Below are 14,292 nucleotides of genomic sequence, written 5' to 3' on the forward strand. Positions count from 1 at the left end.
ATGCCCTGAACATGTCCAAAGGATGGCACCCAGGACTGATCCAAATAATCACCTCCCATGGCCTCAAGCCATGGCACTTGGCTGGGCACAGCCCAAAAAAACACGGTTTATTACAATTATTACAAGTTTATTTGTTACTCACTACATAGTTTGAATGTAGAGCAGTATTGTACTTTAGTATGGAAACTGACAGCTGTGGACTTGCATGTGGACGGTAGATGCACATGCGCTTCTATATGAAAATTTGTGGTCTGCATATGCACACTTGGAAACATGATGGTGGCCACTTGAGAGCAGAAGAGAATTTCTTTTCTTTGTGGAATTTGGTTGAACAAGCAAAAGTATAGCGACGCCAAAGCATTGAACACACTACAATGGAAGAATATCAAGTGAGGAAGTACTGTGCTAGTCATGTAGCATATCATCATTTGATCTTTACAATTTTCATAATGTAATTAATATAATATTACACCCCACGAACCACAACAATATTAGTGCCACAAGTTGAAAATCAAGTGTCAGTTTTAGAAATCCACCACAAAGCTGTTGGTGCTGTTAGAAAGATGATGGTATTATTTCCTCTGTGGTAGTTCAGCAAAACGCCAACATAACAAGAGGCCAATGGTTTACTCAAAAATGATTCCCTCTCAGTTTAAATGACTCTAATGAAATGAATCATCTTCAAACGCAGTCTAAATTACAGTGATCTGTGGAATAGCCAGAAAATTATGATTATATTTTATTTACTGCTGAGATTGGGGCATAAGAATATAAATTCAGATTTACTACAGATAGATAATTGAAGTATTGTCATCGTCTTACAGGAATAACTGACATACTTAATATTTATCTGATCCAGCTCTGAACCAGAACACACTGTGATCTTTTGAACACGTCTTGTTCTCAGAGTCAGAGAGGACTGAACACTGCAGAGTCACTGAGTCTCCTGGACAGACTGGATCAGACACTGTCGACCACTGAACAACAGTGTAGTTTGATGTCCTCTGAGAGTTTCCTGTGCAATACAAAACTCTGTCAAAAGGATGGGGTCTGCACACATGTTTTTAAATTTTAAAAGGGATTTTAGAAAGGTTCAAAGTCGAAATGTAACATGAGCAACATTTGTAAAGATTTGACATGACACTGTCAAATGTTAATATCTCCCACTGCTTTTATGTCTAAATCATAAATGTGACATTACTGCTCCAGCAATAACACATACCATCTCTCACTGGGTTAAAAAGGAGTAAGAAGAAAATGATGATTAACTTTATTAATCCCTTAATGGGGACATTCTTTTTAGTCAGGTTTTTACATATACTGTATAGATTCGAAACCACACACACACTTAGAGACATGGAAAATGAGGAGAAAAGATGGTGGAGTGATTTTCTGCAGTACAGCAGCGCCCCACGAGTTGTTAGGGATTTGGCACTTTGCTCAAGGGCACCCCAGCAGTGCACAGGAGATGAATTGGCACTTCTCTAACTACCAGTTTACGCCATTCCCATGCCATGTTCCTGGACTGCCACCAAGCAGAGTACACATCCATGCTAGTTTTTCTTGTGCACAGTGGTGCTTTGGGCTTATTTGCTACATAAGCATGCTAATAGATGGTTACGTCTTTACATATGTTGTTTTTGTTTGTTTGTATACTGGAGTATAGTACTAAAAATAATTTCCCCCTGGGATTATTAAGTATTTCTAATTAGGGCCCGAGCACAGCACGCTGGGGCGAGGCACTATTGGATTTCGAACACTGAACAACGTTTAAAAGTAAATCGCATTTTCAACGGCCCATATCCCCCCGAAAACTCACGAAATTTGCCTATTCCCCCCCATGTCAGGTGTAAAATTTCGCATTTTGGGGGTCTCACACATGGACGTGCGCATATGCCTCGACAGCGCCACCTAGGTGTGTGTTTTTGGCGGTGCCCCTCGCCACGGTTTCATCCACGTGTACGAAACTTGGTGGGAGTATGTAACATGCCCAGACGCAAAAAAAAGTCTCTTGGTGCCCCGGGCTACAGTAAAGCGTACGGCGTCCATTTTTTGTCAAATTTGGACTCCTCCTAGGGATTTGATCTCATTGCCTTCAAACTTAGTAGGTGTGTTCATATAGACTTCCTGAGTAAAAGTTATCAAAATAATGAATTTTGAGGAAACTGTGTGGGCACGGCGATCCATAAAATTCATTCAAAGAAGAAATCGGCCGGAAGCACCTTCTCAGAGCTGTCTGAAACTTCTTGCGGTTATCAAGGTTATGTTATGCACATTTCAACATGCGCACATTTTGATGTGCGCACATGTGCGAGGGCCTGACCATCGCTGCTTGCAGCTTTAATTCTAGTTCTAATTCTAACCTGCTCAAAATTATGTTTAGCAGAATTACCATTATCACCATATTAGCTTAGTGTGTTAGCATCCTAACATTTGCTAAACGCAAGTGTTTTCACGTTTTTGGTCAAGTGCTGGACAAGTGACCAAATAACCGGTGAGAGGCGGTATCTGACAGGAGCAGTGATGTCACATTTATGATCAAGATAGCAACAGAGGACATATTACATTTTGCACTTGTACATGCAGTAGCAGACAGCCACAGCATATAACATATGTGAGTAAGAATCACAGCACACATGCATTAGAGTATACTTATAAAATAACTCTGAGATTTTCAAATATTTCTTGCAACAGTATTCATTTGATATAGAAAAAACAGCAGAACTATGTGCCAAAAGCAGCAGTACACGTCAGGTTAGTGCTGTCATGGTTTTGGGTCTCTCTAATGCTGTTAGTGAGAGCTCCTTTTATCAACATTAAATCCAGAAAGGAAGAAAAGGCAGTGCATTCAGTGCAAACAGAGGCAACTAAAAGTACTTTACATAAATAAACGAAGAATATTCATTCAGAGTCCAAATAGTTAACAGATGAGAGTGAGAGGTAAAATGCTTCAGTAGCCACAACAAAAGCAGTGTGGCAGGAAATGCATTTTAATGTTATATTCTGTGATAACCAATCAGATTCATTTAAAGATCTGACCTATCAGAACCATGTCACCGCCTTTACTCACAAAGTGAAAAGTCAAAAGTTTCCAAACAAGAAACATTGTCAAGATGATCGTGTTCTGGGTTACACTGCTTCTCCTTCATCAGGGATGTAAGTTCTATCAAATCATGACAAAATATTTTCTCATTTTTCTGTATCTGCATGAAATCCAGATGTGTGGTGGTTTATGTGAACACTGCATGTTCTTTACATAGTTACTACACTAACTATTGTTAACCTTTTTATGTATTGAATGTTTCATTTCATTTAGATACACTGGTTCCTGTGACCACAGTTCAACTCGGTGAACCTGCAACCTTCACATGTGTTTTACCTGATGAGTTTAATCATGAAAATCTTCATTGGTATAAGCAGAGTGCTGGGGAAAATCTGAAATTAATTGCAGCCCTCATGAAAAATACAAAACCGGTGTATGGACCAGAGTTTTCTGCTTCAAGATTTGAAGTAAATGTTGATAAGAATATTAGCATTCTGACTATTCCAAGGACAATTCAAGAAGATGAAGGAATGTATCACTGTGCATTCATGGAGTGGGATATAAATACTTGGAGTGCGATTTATCTGTCAATAAAAGGTAATTATGTGATCTGTATTTGGAATGCTTTAGAATCACTTTAATCACTTAAAGCTGCATTAAGTTAAAATTTCTTAAACAGTTGCTAAAAATTATAACTAACTAATTATAAAAAATGACTTACAGTAACCAAGCATTTTCTGAGAGGAAATTCAATATACAGTATTTCTTAAAATCTGCAATTGAAATGTTATGTTAGATACAATACTCATGATTTACACAGCATGTAACTTTTCTTTTGGAACTTCTATTATAATTTCTGTTGATCTGAAAAACCCGTGATTATACATTGTCTGAAAGGATACAATATTTCTGCAATCAAAATGCTATGTTTAGAATAATTATACTAATAACACTGTTCTATCACTGTGGATGTTTTAGCCATGATCTAACTTTTCTTTTGGAACTTCTGTTATTAATTGTATAGAGTATCATGTCAAATCTTTACAAATTTTGCTCATGTTACATCTCAACTTTGAACTTTTCTTAAATCCCTTTTAAAATTTAAAAACGTGTGTGCAGACCCCATCCTTTTGACACAGTTTTGTACTACACAGGAAACTCTCAGAGGACATTAAACTACACTGTTGTTCAGTGGTCGACAGTATCTGATCCAGTCCGTCCAGGAGACTCAGTGACTCTGCAGTGTTCAGTCCTCTCTGACTCTGAGGACAAGACGTGTTCAGAAGATCACAGTGTGTTCTGGTTCAGAGCCGGATCAGATAAATCTCATCCAGACATCATCTACGCTGATGGAAACAGACATGATGAATGTGACAAGAGTCAGAAACGCTGTGTTTATCACTTCTCTAAGGACGTCAGCTCCTCTGATGATGGGACTTACTACTGTGCTGTGGCCACATGTGGGGAGATATTATTTGGAAATGGAACAAAACTGGACTTTCAAGGTAACTCTTGAGTGATGCTAAGTGTCAGATTATACAGTTACTCAAATAAAACCCTTTAAAATCATCTGTGAAAAATTGTGATTTTACATTTGAAATGATTTAACCAGGAGGTGACAGTAAGCATCATTTACTACATTGTTTTTTCTTTTTGTTCATGTTTCAGGAACCAGTATGTGGTCAGACCATGCAGTTATTTTTCTGCTGTGCGCTGTCTTGGCTATATGTCTGATTGTTATAGTCTTCCTCATTCATGCCGTCATGAAGAAAAAGAAGTGTGACTGTTACAACAGTAATAGACATCATTGTTTCTAAACATTGATATCAAATTAAAACTTCTGCATCATCATTTATTATTGTCTGTACATTTTCTGTTTCATCATCCAGCTCCTGTTGCTGTGAAAAAACAGAAAAGTCATCAGGTAAGGGCATTAGATGTAGGATTAACCTTATTAGGTTGTGTCATGTTGTTTTTTGACTTTGTCGTCTGTATTTTCTCAGAGAGACGAGGACCTGTGGGTTTATTCTGCTGTCGTCTTCACCGTGATGAAAACTGACAGAGGCGCAATAAAGGATGCAAAAGCAGCAGAGAGAGAGAGGATCTATGCTGCTGTCAAGACGTTTGGATTGGATTAGTGAGTTAACAGGTCTCTTTATCATCAGTTGGAGGCTATCTCAGCTCACACTGTACTCACTGAACAGATCTACAGTCTAGCAGGGACAACAACAAAGAAAACATATAACTGTACTCAGAGATTAAATTGGGCCAGAGCTCTCCGGAGCTCAGCTCCGCCTCCTCACCTCGGCAGTACAGCTAGCAGGAGCTGAGCTCCCTCTGCTTCAGTGTTTATAATAATCATGAGCGTAGCTACCATTATACGACTTTTTAAAATCATTAGTTTGGAACTCCTCTCTTTTACCATGTCAAAAATCAGTAGGCCACATCAGTCTGTTCACTCATCTCTGTTTCCAGAGCGCTGTGTCAGAGCTTCATTATTGAATCTGTTCCGCTTGTTTATTGATATCAAATCTGAATCAGTGAAACTCCAGTCCATGTTTTCACTGATATAAAGCCTCAATCAGTGATACTCCAGTCCATGTTTTCACTGATATAAAACCTGAATCAGTGAAACTCCAGTCCATGTTTTCACTGATATAAAATCTGAATCAGTGAAACTCCAGTCCATGTTTTCACTGATACGCGCACATTCTTCCCGCGCGTACAAACATGCATGCAGGCACGCACACACACACGGTGCTGCTGACACCGACGGCGGGAAACTGAAGGTGAGTCAAGTACTGTCACAACAAAATGTTCAGGTCATTGTTAACTTACTGAAACTAAATATCTGTTTTTTCACCTTAATGTTTTTGTGACAAAGTCACAGAAACATAGAATGTCAGTTGTAAAATGTCAGTTATAAAATCGTTCAGCTAACTAACTGTTAAGAAGCTAATGCTACGTTAGCAATAGTGAGAAGATGAGGAGGGCAATCAGCTTTCATTTGATTATTACTGTAGACAGGACTGCTCTGTTCACTTCAACTTGTTCTGATTAGAAACATGAAAAAATAGATACTGCTCACTAAATAATTATCACTCCACTAGAAATAATATTTGAATTGAATTTAAAAAACTATATACCGCCTTGCATCGTCCATAGATCTAAAAACAAACGGTTGATGGCAGGCGGGAAAGTCAGGAGAGCATCACTTATTTGAAAATCTGATAACTTAATATCATAACGTTCCTGGGTGAACCATCTTATGCTATCCTCACTTTCAAACTGTAAACCAACAATGGATCCATAAATTCAATGTGATTGATTTGTAAAGGCATAGACCACCCAAAAAAATAAAAAATTGAAATGTGCGAATGGTGGCACTACCTGAGTTGTGAAATTTAAAAAATCTGTCTCTCCCTGCATGCTTCCACGAGAGCTTGCCACAGTATTTCTGCAAAGGTGAAATGAGTTTGTGCAGGTTTGTTGACTATTCTCATGGACAGGTAGAGGTAGCCTACTTCAGGACACATGATGAAAGGTGTAAATAGCTCTGTGAATGGAGGCTTAGGCAGTCTGTCTTGTTTGATGTTTATAAAACTAGTGGGTCCACCACTAGACATGTGGAACCCAACCAAGCATGTTAAGAAGTGGGTTATGACCCCGAGGTCAGCAGACCATATAGCATGTAGACAGAGACAGGAAAGGCAGAAGAGAGACCTAAGTCCTATTTGAAAACTTGTGAATTAATTGTAATAACTGGCGACTGCTGATATTTGGTATGATGTTGTGACATGTAAAAAAAGTTTAGAATACAATTGATTTGATGTACATTTATGGTATAAGATGTAATTAAGTAATGCAAATAATAGTGTAAATTGATGGTGAAATGTAGGCTAAATAAGTGATGATTGATGTGAGATATAAATAAATAGGTTATAAATTGATAAAATATGTATTAAACCGATGGTGCGAGGTAAATACAAATGTTTTGAGCGATATTGACCCTCCTTATAAAAGCCAATTTAACCACTGACTGTACTCACCTTCACACCAAACAGAAGATTTTCCAATTAACTTAACCTTAATGCCAATATTACTTGTTGTTTTTTTTGTTTTGTTTTCTTTTATGATTGTTGTTGTTCTTTGACCACAGACACTTTTTGGGATCAGATATGTAATTCTATCAAACTGTCAATAAATAAACACAATGTGCTTTCTAGTGCTGGTGTGATCTGTTAAAGTGTTAAAACAGCTGTTTTTCTGTAGATTTTCCATCACTTGCCAGACTCACTGAAATCAATCCAATATTTAATTATTTATTCATATATGAAAACAAATATTTTGTTTATTCAGTTTCCAAACATGACAACATCTGCATACTGTGTTCACATTTCTTCAATTTGTGAAGAATATGGAAGTAGTTATTTCATAGAAGAAGACAATATACATGTCACCTTAGACCAGGGATCAGGTCGGGAACTTTTTTGGCTGAGAGAGCCGTGAAAGCCACATGCATCAAAAGAGCCACATCTGGCTTGCGAGCCATAGGTTGTCGACCCCTGTCGTAGAGAAATACTGAAACATCAATTGTAACTATTGGAATGAAACTCTTCTGTCTTCCTGGTCTCACAGCACTTTTTAAAGACGTTCTGCATGTTGGCTGTGAGAACAAGCAAAGCCACATGCACTTAGTGACATGTATATGTGGGATGTTTCTCAGACCTTTGACCAACCAAATCAAAGCGGTTTACTCAGAACAGACCTGAGCTTCAACAGGATGTGTAACTAGGTTAACTTTGCAAAGAGGAAAAGACACAAGATGTTTTAACAGGCTAATATGTACTTTATTTTGTTTTTCTTTCTAGTTAATCTGTTCATTCAAAGAACAAAAAAATGAACGTCAACCCTTTCATCATTAATCAGACAAACTTCACAGTTCAGAGTCCTGCTCTTGCCAAAACAACCAGGGCAGGACCATGGATTGATGAGCTCCTCCCCCTCTGACATCAACATCCAATCAAAAGGACCAAACTGCAAAAAAGTGTGATAACCTATCATGACCTTTAACTAGTCCTACTCTTTTAAATTGCTCAGTCATTAATAATAATGGTAAAAATGTATATACTGTTATGTCCTTTCACTTGCTTTTGTAAAAACCGTCAAGTGCAGCTTCCTAAGGCTACAACAAAGAGTGAGAAAAGGTATAAAGACTGCTTTGTCTTCACACTTATGTGACGGCCCCCGCCCTTTGGGGGTGTTGGGGGTGTTATTGGCAGGCTGCTGGTTAGTCTGTTTTGTTTTCCAGGTTCACCAGAGGTGGGAACATCATCAGGAGATTGTGCTACACCTGGGCCCGGTGAAGCACATTTATCTCCATGCTGGCTGCTCTCACGCTCTCTCACGCCCTCACTCCGGGCTGGCTGTGCTCTCCTGTTTTCTTTCTTGTTTTCCGGGCCTGACAGTGGAGGTCTGCAGCCAGGTACCTCTCGGCTGCTCTCACGCTCTCTCCTGTTTTCTTTCTTGTTTTTGCACTCACTCACACACATGCATCCATGCACGCCTACACCACTGATTACAGATACTGATCGTTTATTTAATTTAAACATGTCACGGTGGTATTTAAACCTCGTCTCCTCTCCCGTTCTTGGTTGCAGTCCCCGAGCCGGACTGTAATACTTAAGTTTGAAGCCTGACCACAACAAAGTTGAAGTATCCACATCATTTGTTTGTCAGTGGTGAGTGTGAGTCTGTGTGTTTGTGTGTTAAAGTTTAAAGCAGGACACAAATTACGTATTTACTTCATGACATTTTATAGTTGTCCACCCTTCTGTTTATTCTAACTGTGTGTAGTATATTTATGTACAGGGGCTGGACACAGCATTGTCAGAGAATCACTGATTTAACTGTATATCAAACTTCAAGCAGCACCTTTAGTGTTAAGAACAACTTTATTGTCAGAGCAACATGTTTTGGCTGGTGGTCAACTATATGATGACCCTGATGAAGGCCACAAACCACAACAAATCTGCCATTTTGTCTCTTTCAGTTATTTATTTTTGTTCTCTGTAAACTTTTTGCATCACACTACAACATCCATTTGTCCATTTCCTTCAGCTTATCTCTGGCCGGGTTGTAGTAGCACATCCCTTTTCCCAGTAACGCATTCCAGCTTCCAGCTCCAGCTTCATAGGATCTGGAGGCTTTCCAAAACTAGATGGGTTATATAGTCCCTCCAGCAACTTCTGGGTCTGCCCCATGGTCTCCTGTCAGTTGGACATGCCCTGAACATGTCCAAAGGATGGCACCCAGGACTGATCCAAATAATCACCTCCCATGGCCTCAAGCCATGGCACTTGGCTGGGCACAGCCCAAAAAAACACGGTTTATTACAGTTATTACAAGTTTATTTGTTACTCACTACATAGTTTGAATGTAGAGCAGTATTGTACTTTAGTATGGAAACTGACAGCTGTGGACTTGCATGTGGACGGTGGATGCACATGCGCTTCTATATGAAAATTTGTGGTCTGCATATGCACACTTGGAAACATGATGGTGGCCAATTGAGAGCAGAAGAGAATTTCTTTTCTTTGTGGAAATGGGTTGAACAAGCAAAAGTATAGCAACGCCAAAGCATTGAACACACTAAAATGAATATCAAGTGAGGAAGTACTGTACTAGTCATGTAGCATATCATCATTTGATCTTTACAATTTTCATAATGTAATTAATATAATATTACACCCCACGAACCACAAAAATATTAGTGCCACAAGTTTAAAATCAAGTGTCAGTTTTAGAAATCCACCACAAAGCTGTTGGTGCTGTTAGAAAGATGATGGTATTATTTCCTCTGTGGTAGTTCAGCAAAACACCAACATAACAAGAGGCCAATGGTTTAGTCAAAAATGATTCCCTCTCAGTTAAAATGACTCTAATGAAATGAATCATCTTCAAACGCAGTCTAAATTACAGTGATCTGTGGAATAACCAGAAAATTATGATTATATTTTATTTACTGCTGAGATTGGGGCATAAGAATATAAATTCAGATTTACTACAGATAGAATATTGAAGTATAGTCATTGTCTTACAGGAATAACTTACATACCTTAATTTTCTTACTTCAGAATTATGTTTTAATTTTCTGTCCCAGGACCAGATCCTGACATCACTGCAGGCCCTCCATCTGATCCAGTCCGTCCTGGAGAGTCCTCTCTGACTCTGAGAATAAAACATGTCCAGGACAACAGACTGTGTGCTGTTTCAGATCTGAATAAAATGAATCTCATTTTAGCTTTAATGATATTTAAGGAAGGTAAAAGGTGTTGAAGAATATGAAAAGAACTGTGACAGACTCTCAACAAAGAAATATATCCACAGCTTCTCTAAGAAGAAGACTTATTGCTGTGCTGTGGCCACATGTAGGGAGATATATTGTGGAGACAGATCAAAACCAAACACTGAAAGTAAGTGTATGTTTTTGTTTGTTCTTAATGTACCATAACAAAATAAATCATATATTAATCAGTTCAGTGTAATCAGTCAACGTTTGGGATTCACAGAAGAACATTACAATTCTCTCTGTGTTATGTGCTGTTTTGGCTATAAGTCTCATTGTTATAGCCTTTCTCATGTATTCAATCAAGAAACTCAAAAAGAAATCTTGTGGTTGTTGCACCGGTAAGCAAAGTGACTTATACAGTCGTCATACGTTGTGGAAACTACAATAATTTTTGTTTGTTTATGGTGTCTTAATTCACTTTCAATCTATATGGTTATATTACAGATGTCAGTGTTTGGAATACATCAGAAAAAAATAACATGTTGTACAAATCTTTATTAAGATTTAATGCGTTTGATGACATCAGAATTGATTTCATGGTATAAAAAGTACAGTTCCATCATAAACTATGAAGCATCAAAGGATAGTTCAAAATTTCGGACTTAAAATAGGATTCATATAACCCTGTGCTGTATATTGATGTAATATTTTTCATGCAAATACATAATATAAAGCAAGGATCAATGTACAGAAAAATGTACCACACAAAGAGCATGTCTCCATGCTACAATAAGATTTAATTTTTATCATGACACATATTCTCATTGAAGTTAGAAGGGAACTCACAACATTGAATTCTTTATTTGCACTGTAAGAGGTCAGTACTATGAACCAATTCACATGTTCACATTTGGCATTTAACTTGAGAATACACACTTTCTTCAGTCTCTCTCTTCTTCCTTCCTCTTGTAGCTTTTCTTCCAGATAAATGCAGCGCAGCATAGTTCAGATCATCTCCACCTTCAGTCTGTGCACCAAATAAAAGGCTCATTACTCAGGATAGTCATGTTGTTATAGAGTTGGGAATTATATTAATGAAACATCAAATGTAATCTGGCATCATTACTTACATTATCATTGACTGGTGGGATCGAGTTGCTATGTTGTGATTGTGAAGAGACGCTTTCTATTCCTAACAATGAATGAAAACAGAAAAATAATTTACTTAATATGACTTTTTAATAAGGATCATCAACTCAATCAACATCAACTTAAATTGTAAACTCTAATGGTAAACCTAAATGTGACACTGATCTTGTGCTACAAATGTTTGCTGATACATGAATTAATTGATAAAATGCAAAATAAAATACTTCTACAGATATCTATTAATTATCCTGTGTGATGTTACACTTCATAGACTATATGAATCCTTTAAGTGAAACCATAGTTGTAAAGTATTTGCATTTTTTGATCCAGTCAACAACACTTACCTTTAAATTGTTCACATCCTGTTCTTGGAGTTCGGTAACAGATGAAAACAATATTTCCAATCACAGAAATGATCAGGCAGACGATTGCTATCACCAGCGCAATTAATTCAGAACTTGTTTTCCGTTCTAGACAACAAAGAAAATAGTAATTTATCAATGATGTTATTAACATCTTATGACTATCACCTCCAGTACTGAACACAGTCATACCGATTTGCCGTTTTGATCTATTTCCAAATAATATCTCTCCACATGTGGCCACAGCACAGTAGTAAGTCCCATCATCAGAGGAGCTGACGTTCTTCGAGAAGTGATAAACACAGCGTTTCTGACTCTTGTCACATTCATCATGTCTGTTTCCATCAGTGTAGATGATGTCTGGATAAGATTTATCTGATCTGGCTCTGAACCAGAACACACTGTGATCTTCTGAACACGTCTTGCTCTCAGAGTCAGAGAGGACTGAACACTGCAGAGTCACTGAGTCTCCTGGACGGACTGGATCAGATACTGTCGACCACTGAACAGTGTAGTTTAATGTCCTCTGAGAGTTTCCTGTGCAATACAAAACTGTGTCAAAAGGATGGGGTCTGCACACACAATTTTAAATTTTAGAAGGGATTTAAGAAAAGTTCAAAGTTGAAATGTAACATGAGCAACATTTGTAAAGATTTGACATGATACTCTACAGAAATAATAACAGAAGTTCTGGAAGAAAAGTTAGATCATGGCTAAAACATCCACAGTGATAAAACATTATCAGAATAGTACCTAACATAACATTTAACATTGCAGATTTTAAGAAATATTGTATGTGGAAATCCTCTCAAAAAACGCTTCTTAACTGTACGTCATTTTTTAAAGTTATTATTCTTCTTCAACTGTGAAGAAATATTAACTCGGTTTAGCTTGAAATGGTTGAAGTGATTCCAAATCATTCCAAAAACAGATCACATAATTACCTCTTAATGACAAATAGGTCGCATTCCAAGAATTATTGTTCCAGTCCATGAATGCACAGAAATACATTCCCTCATCTTCTTGACTCGTCCTTGAAATGGTCAGACTGCTAATATTCTTATTAGCTTTTACTTCAAATCTTGAGGTAGGAAACTCTGGTCCATACTCAGGATTTGCATTTTTTATGAGTGATACAATTGATTCCAGATTTTCCCCGGCACTCTGCTTGTACCAGTAAAGATTTTGATAGTTGAACTCTTTTGGCAAAACACATGTGAAGGTCACAGGTTCACCAAGTTGAACTGTGGTCACTGGAACCAGTGTATCTAAATGAAATGAAACATTCAATACATAAAAAGGTTAACAACAGTTAGTGTACTAACAATGTAAAGAACATGCAGTGTTCACATGAACCACCACACATCTGGATTTCATGCAGATACAGAAAAATTTAAAAATATTGTGTCATTATTTGATAGAACTTACATCCCTGATGAAGAAGAAGCAGTGTAACCCAGAACACGATCATCTTGACACTGTCTCTTTTTTGGAAACTTTAGACTTTTGACTTTGTGAGTGAAGGCGGTGACATGATTCTGATAGGTCAGATCTTTCAATGAATCTGATTGGTTATCACAGAATATACCATTAAAATGCATTTCCTGCCACACTGCTTTTGTTGTGGCAACTGAAACACAGTACCTCAAACTGTCATCTTTTGACTAAACTATTTGGACTCTGAAAGAATATCCGCTGCCTTGTCTTGCATTCTGGATATAATGTTGATAAAAGGGGCATTCACTAACAGCACTAGAGAAACCTAAAATCATGACATTGACAGCATCAGCATGGTTGCAGCATTGCCTTTGCACCATTGCTTTATTTCTTTTTTTACTATACTTCAAGAAAGGGGTATTCACCTTATTAACTTATTTATATTTATATATATACCAGCTTATTAACCTGTATGTATTTTTGATCATGTCATCATGTTATCCAAAGGCTTCATGTTTTGTTTGAGAGTGTCACCACACAAACAATGCATACCGGCAATTCCACTCCTTCGGTTTCTTAAATTTCTGAATATTTACAAGTCTCCTCTCTTATGCATTTATCCTCCACCCCTGGGGGAGGCACTGCTGGGGAGGCAGCACCAGCACCTGTGGCCTTAGCAGAGGTGGTAGGAGTAGCTGTAGGATCTTAAGCTCGAAGCCTCGTTACTGTGATATATATACATGCTGATGCTGTCAATGTCATGATATATACCTCTAGACTCCTACAGTAGTCCCACCGATCACATCCGTGATTAATGCCTCACTGTCCTCAGGCGTATTTCCAGCGGCCTTCAAACAAGCCAGAGTTACGCCATTACTGAAAAAGACTACGCTTAACCCCGCCTCGGTTGAAAATTATCGGCCGGTGTCACTGCTCCCCTTCCTCTCGAAAACCATTGAGAGGGCGGTCTCTAAACAAATCACTGACTTCCTCACCCATCACCACCTACT

At 38.0% G+C, this 14,292-nt stretch overlaps 2 protein-coding genes across 2 annotated transcripts; one reads left to right on the top strand and one right to left on the bottom strand.

The window, feature by feature from the left end:
- Positions 1 to 3,113: 3,113 nt before the first annotated feature.
- Positions 3,114 to 4,890, top strand: LOC113745166 (uncharacterized). The gene is made up of 4 exons (XM_027276654.1): positions 3,114 to 3,156; positions 3,317 to 3,640; positions 4,198 to 4,548; positions 4,712 to 4,890. The coding sequence occupies exons 1-4, from the start codon at positions 3,114 to 3,116 to the stop codon at positions 4,858 to 4,860; spliced, it is 867 nt and encodes a 288-aa protein (XP_027132455.1). The 3' UTR covers positions 4,861 to 4,890.
- Positions 4,891 to 10,955: 6,065 nt separating this feature from the next.
- Positions 10,956 to 13,316, bottom strand: LOC109138841 (uncharacterized). The gene is made up of 6 exons (XM_019260356.2): positions 13,274 to 13,316; positions 12,790 to 13,113; positions 12,038 to 12,382; positions 11,828 to 11,953; positions 11,465 to 11,526; positions 10,956 to 11,361 (listed from the first exon to the last, which is right to left on the bottom strand). The coding sequence occupies exons 1-6, from the start codon at positions 13,314 to 13,316 to the stop codon at positions 11,239 to 11,241; spliced, it is 1,023 nt and encodes a 340-aa protein (XP_019115901.2). The 3' UTR covers positions 10,956 to 11,238.
- Positions 13,317 to 14,292: the final 976 nt, after the last annotated feature.

This window comes from Larimichthys crocea, unplaced genomic scaffold, assembly GCF_000972845.2.
Source record: "Larimichthys crocea isolate SSNF unplaced genomic scaffold, L_crocea_2.0 scaffold506, whole genome shotgun sequence".
Lineage (NCBI taxonomy): Eukaryota > Metazoa > Chordata > Actinopteri > Sciaenidae > Larimichthys > Larimichthys crocea.

Excerpts from the sequence above, each read along its gene's own strand:
- LOC113745166 (XM_027276654.1), top strand. The coding sequence starts at position 3,114 with ATGATCGTGTTCTGGGTTACACTGCTTCTCCTTCATCAGGGAT. Across the intron at positions 3,157-3,316 it reads GCTTCTCCTTCATCAGGGAT|ATACACTGGTTCCTGTGACC; the intron begins GTAAGTTCTATC and ends CATTTCATTTAG. Across the intron at positions 4,549-4,711 it reads AACAAAACTGGACTTTCAAG|GAACCAGTATGTGGTCAGAC; the intron begins GTAACTCTTGAG and ends TTCATGTTTCAG.
- LOC109138841 (XM_019260356.2), bottom strand. The coding sequence starts at position 13,316 with ATGATCGTGTTCTGGGTTACACTGCTTCTTCTTCATCAGGGAT. Across the intron at positions 12,383-12,789 it reads GACCTATTTGTCATTAAGAG|GAAACTCTCAGAGGACATTA; the intron begins GTAATTATGTGA and ends TGTATTGCACAG. Across the intron at positions 11,954-12,037 it reads TAGATCAAAACGGCAAATCG|AACGGAAAACAAGTTCTGAA; the intron begins GTATGACTGTGT and ends TTTGTTGTCTAG.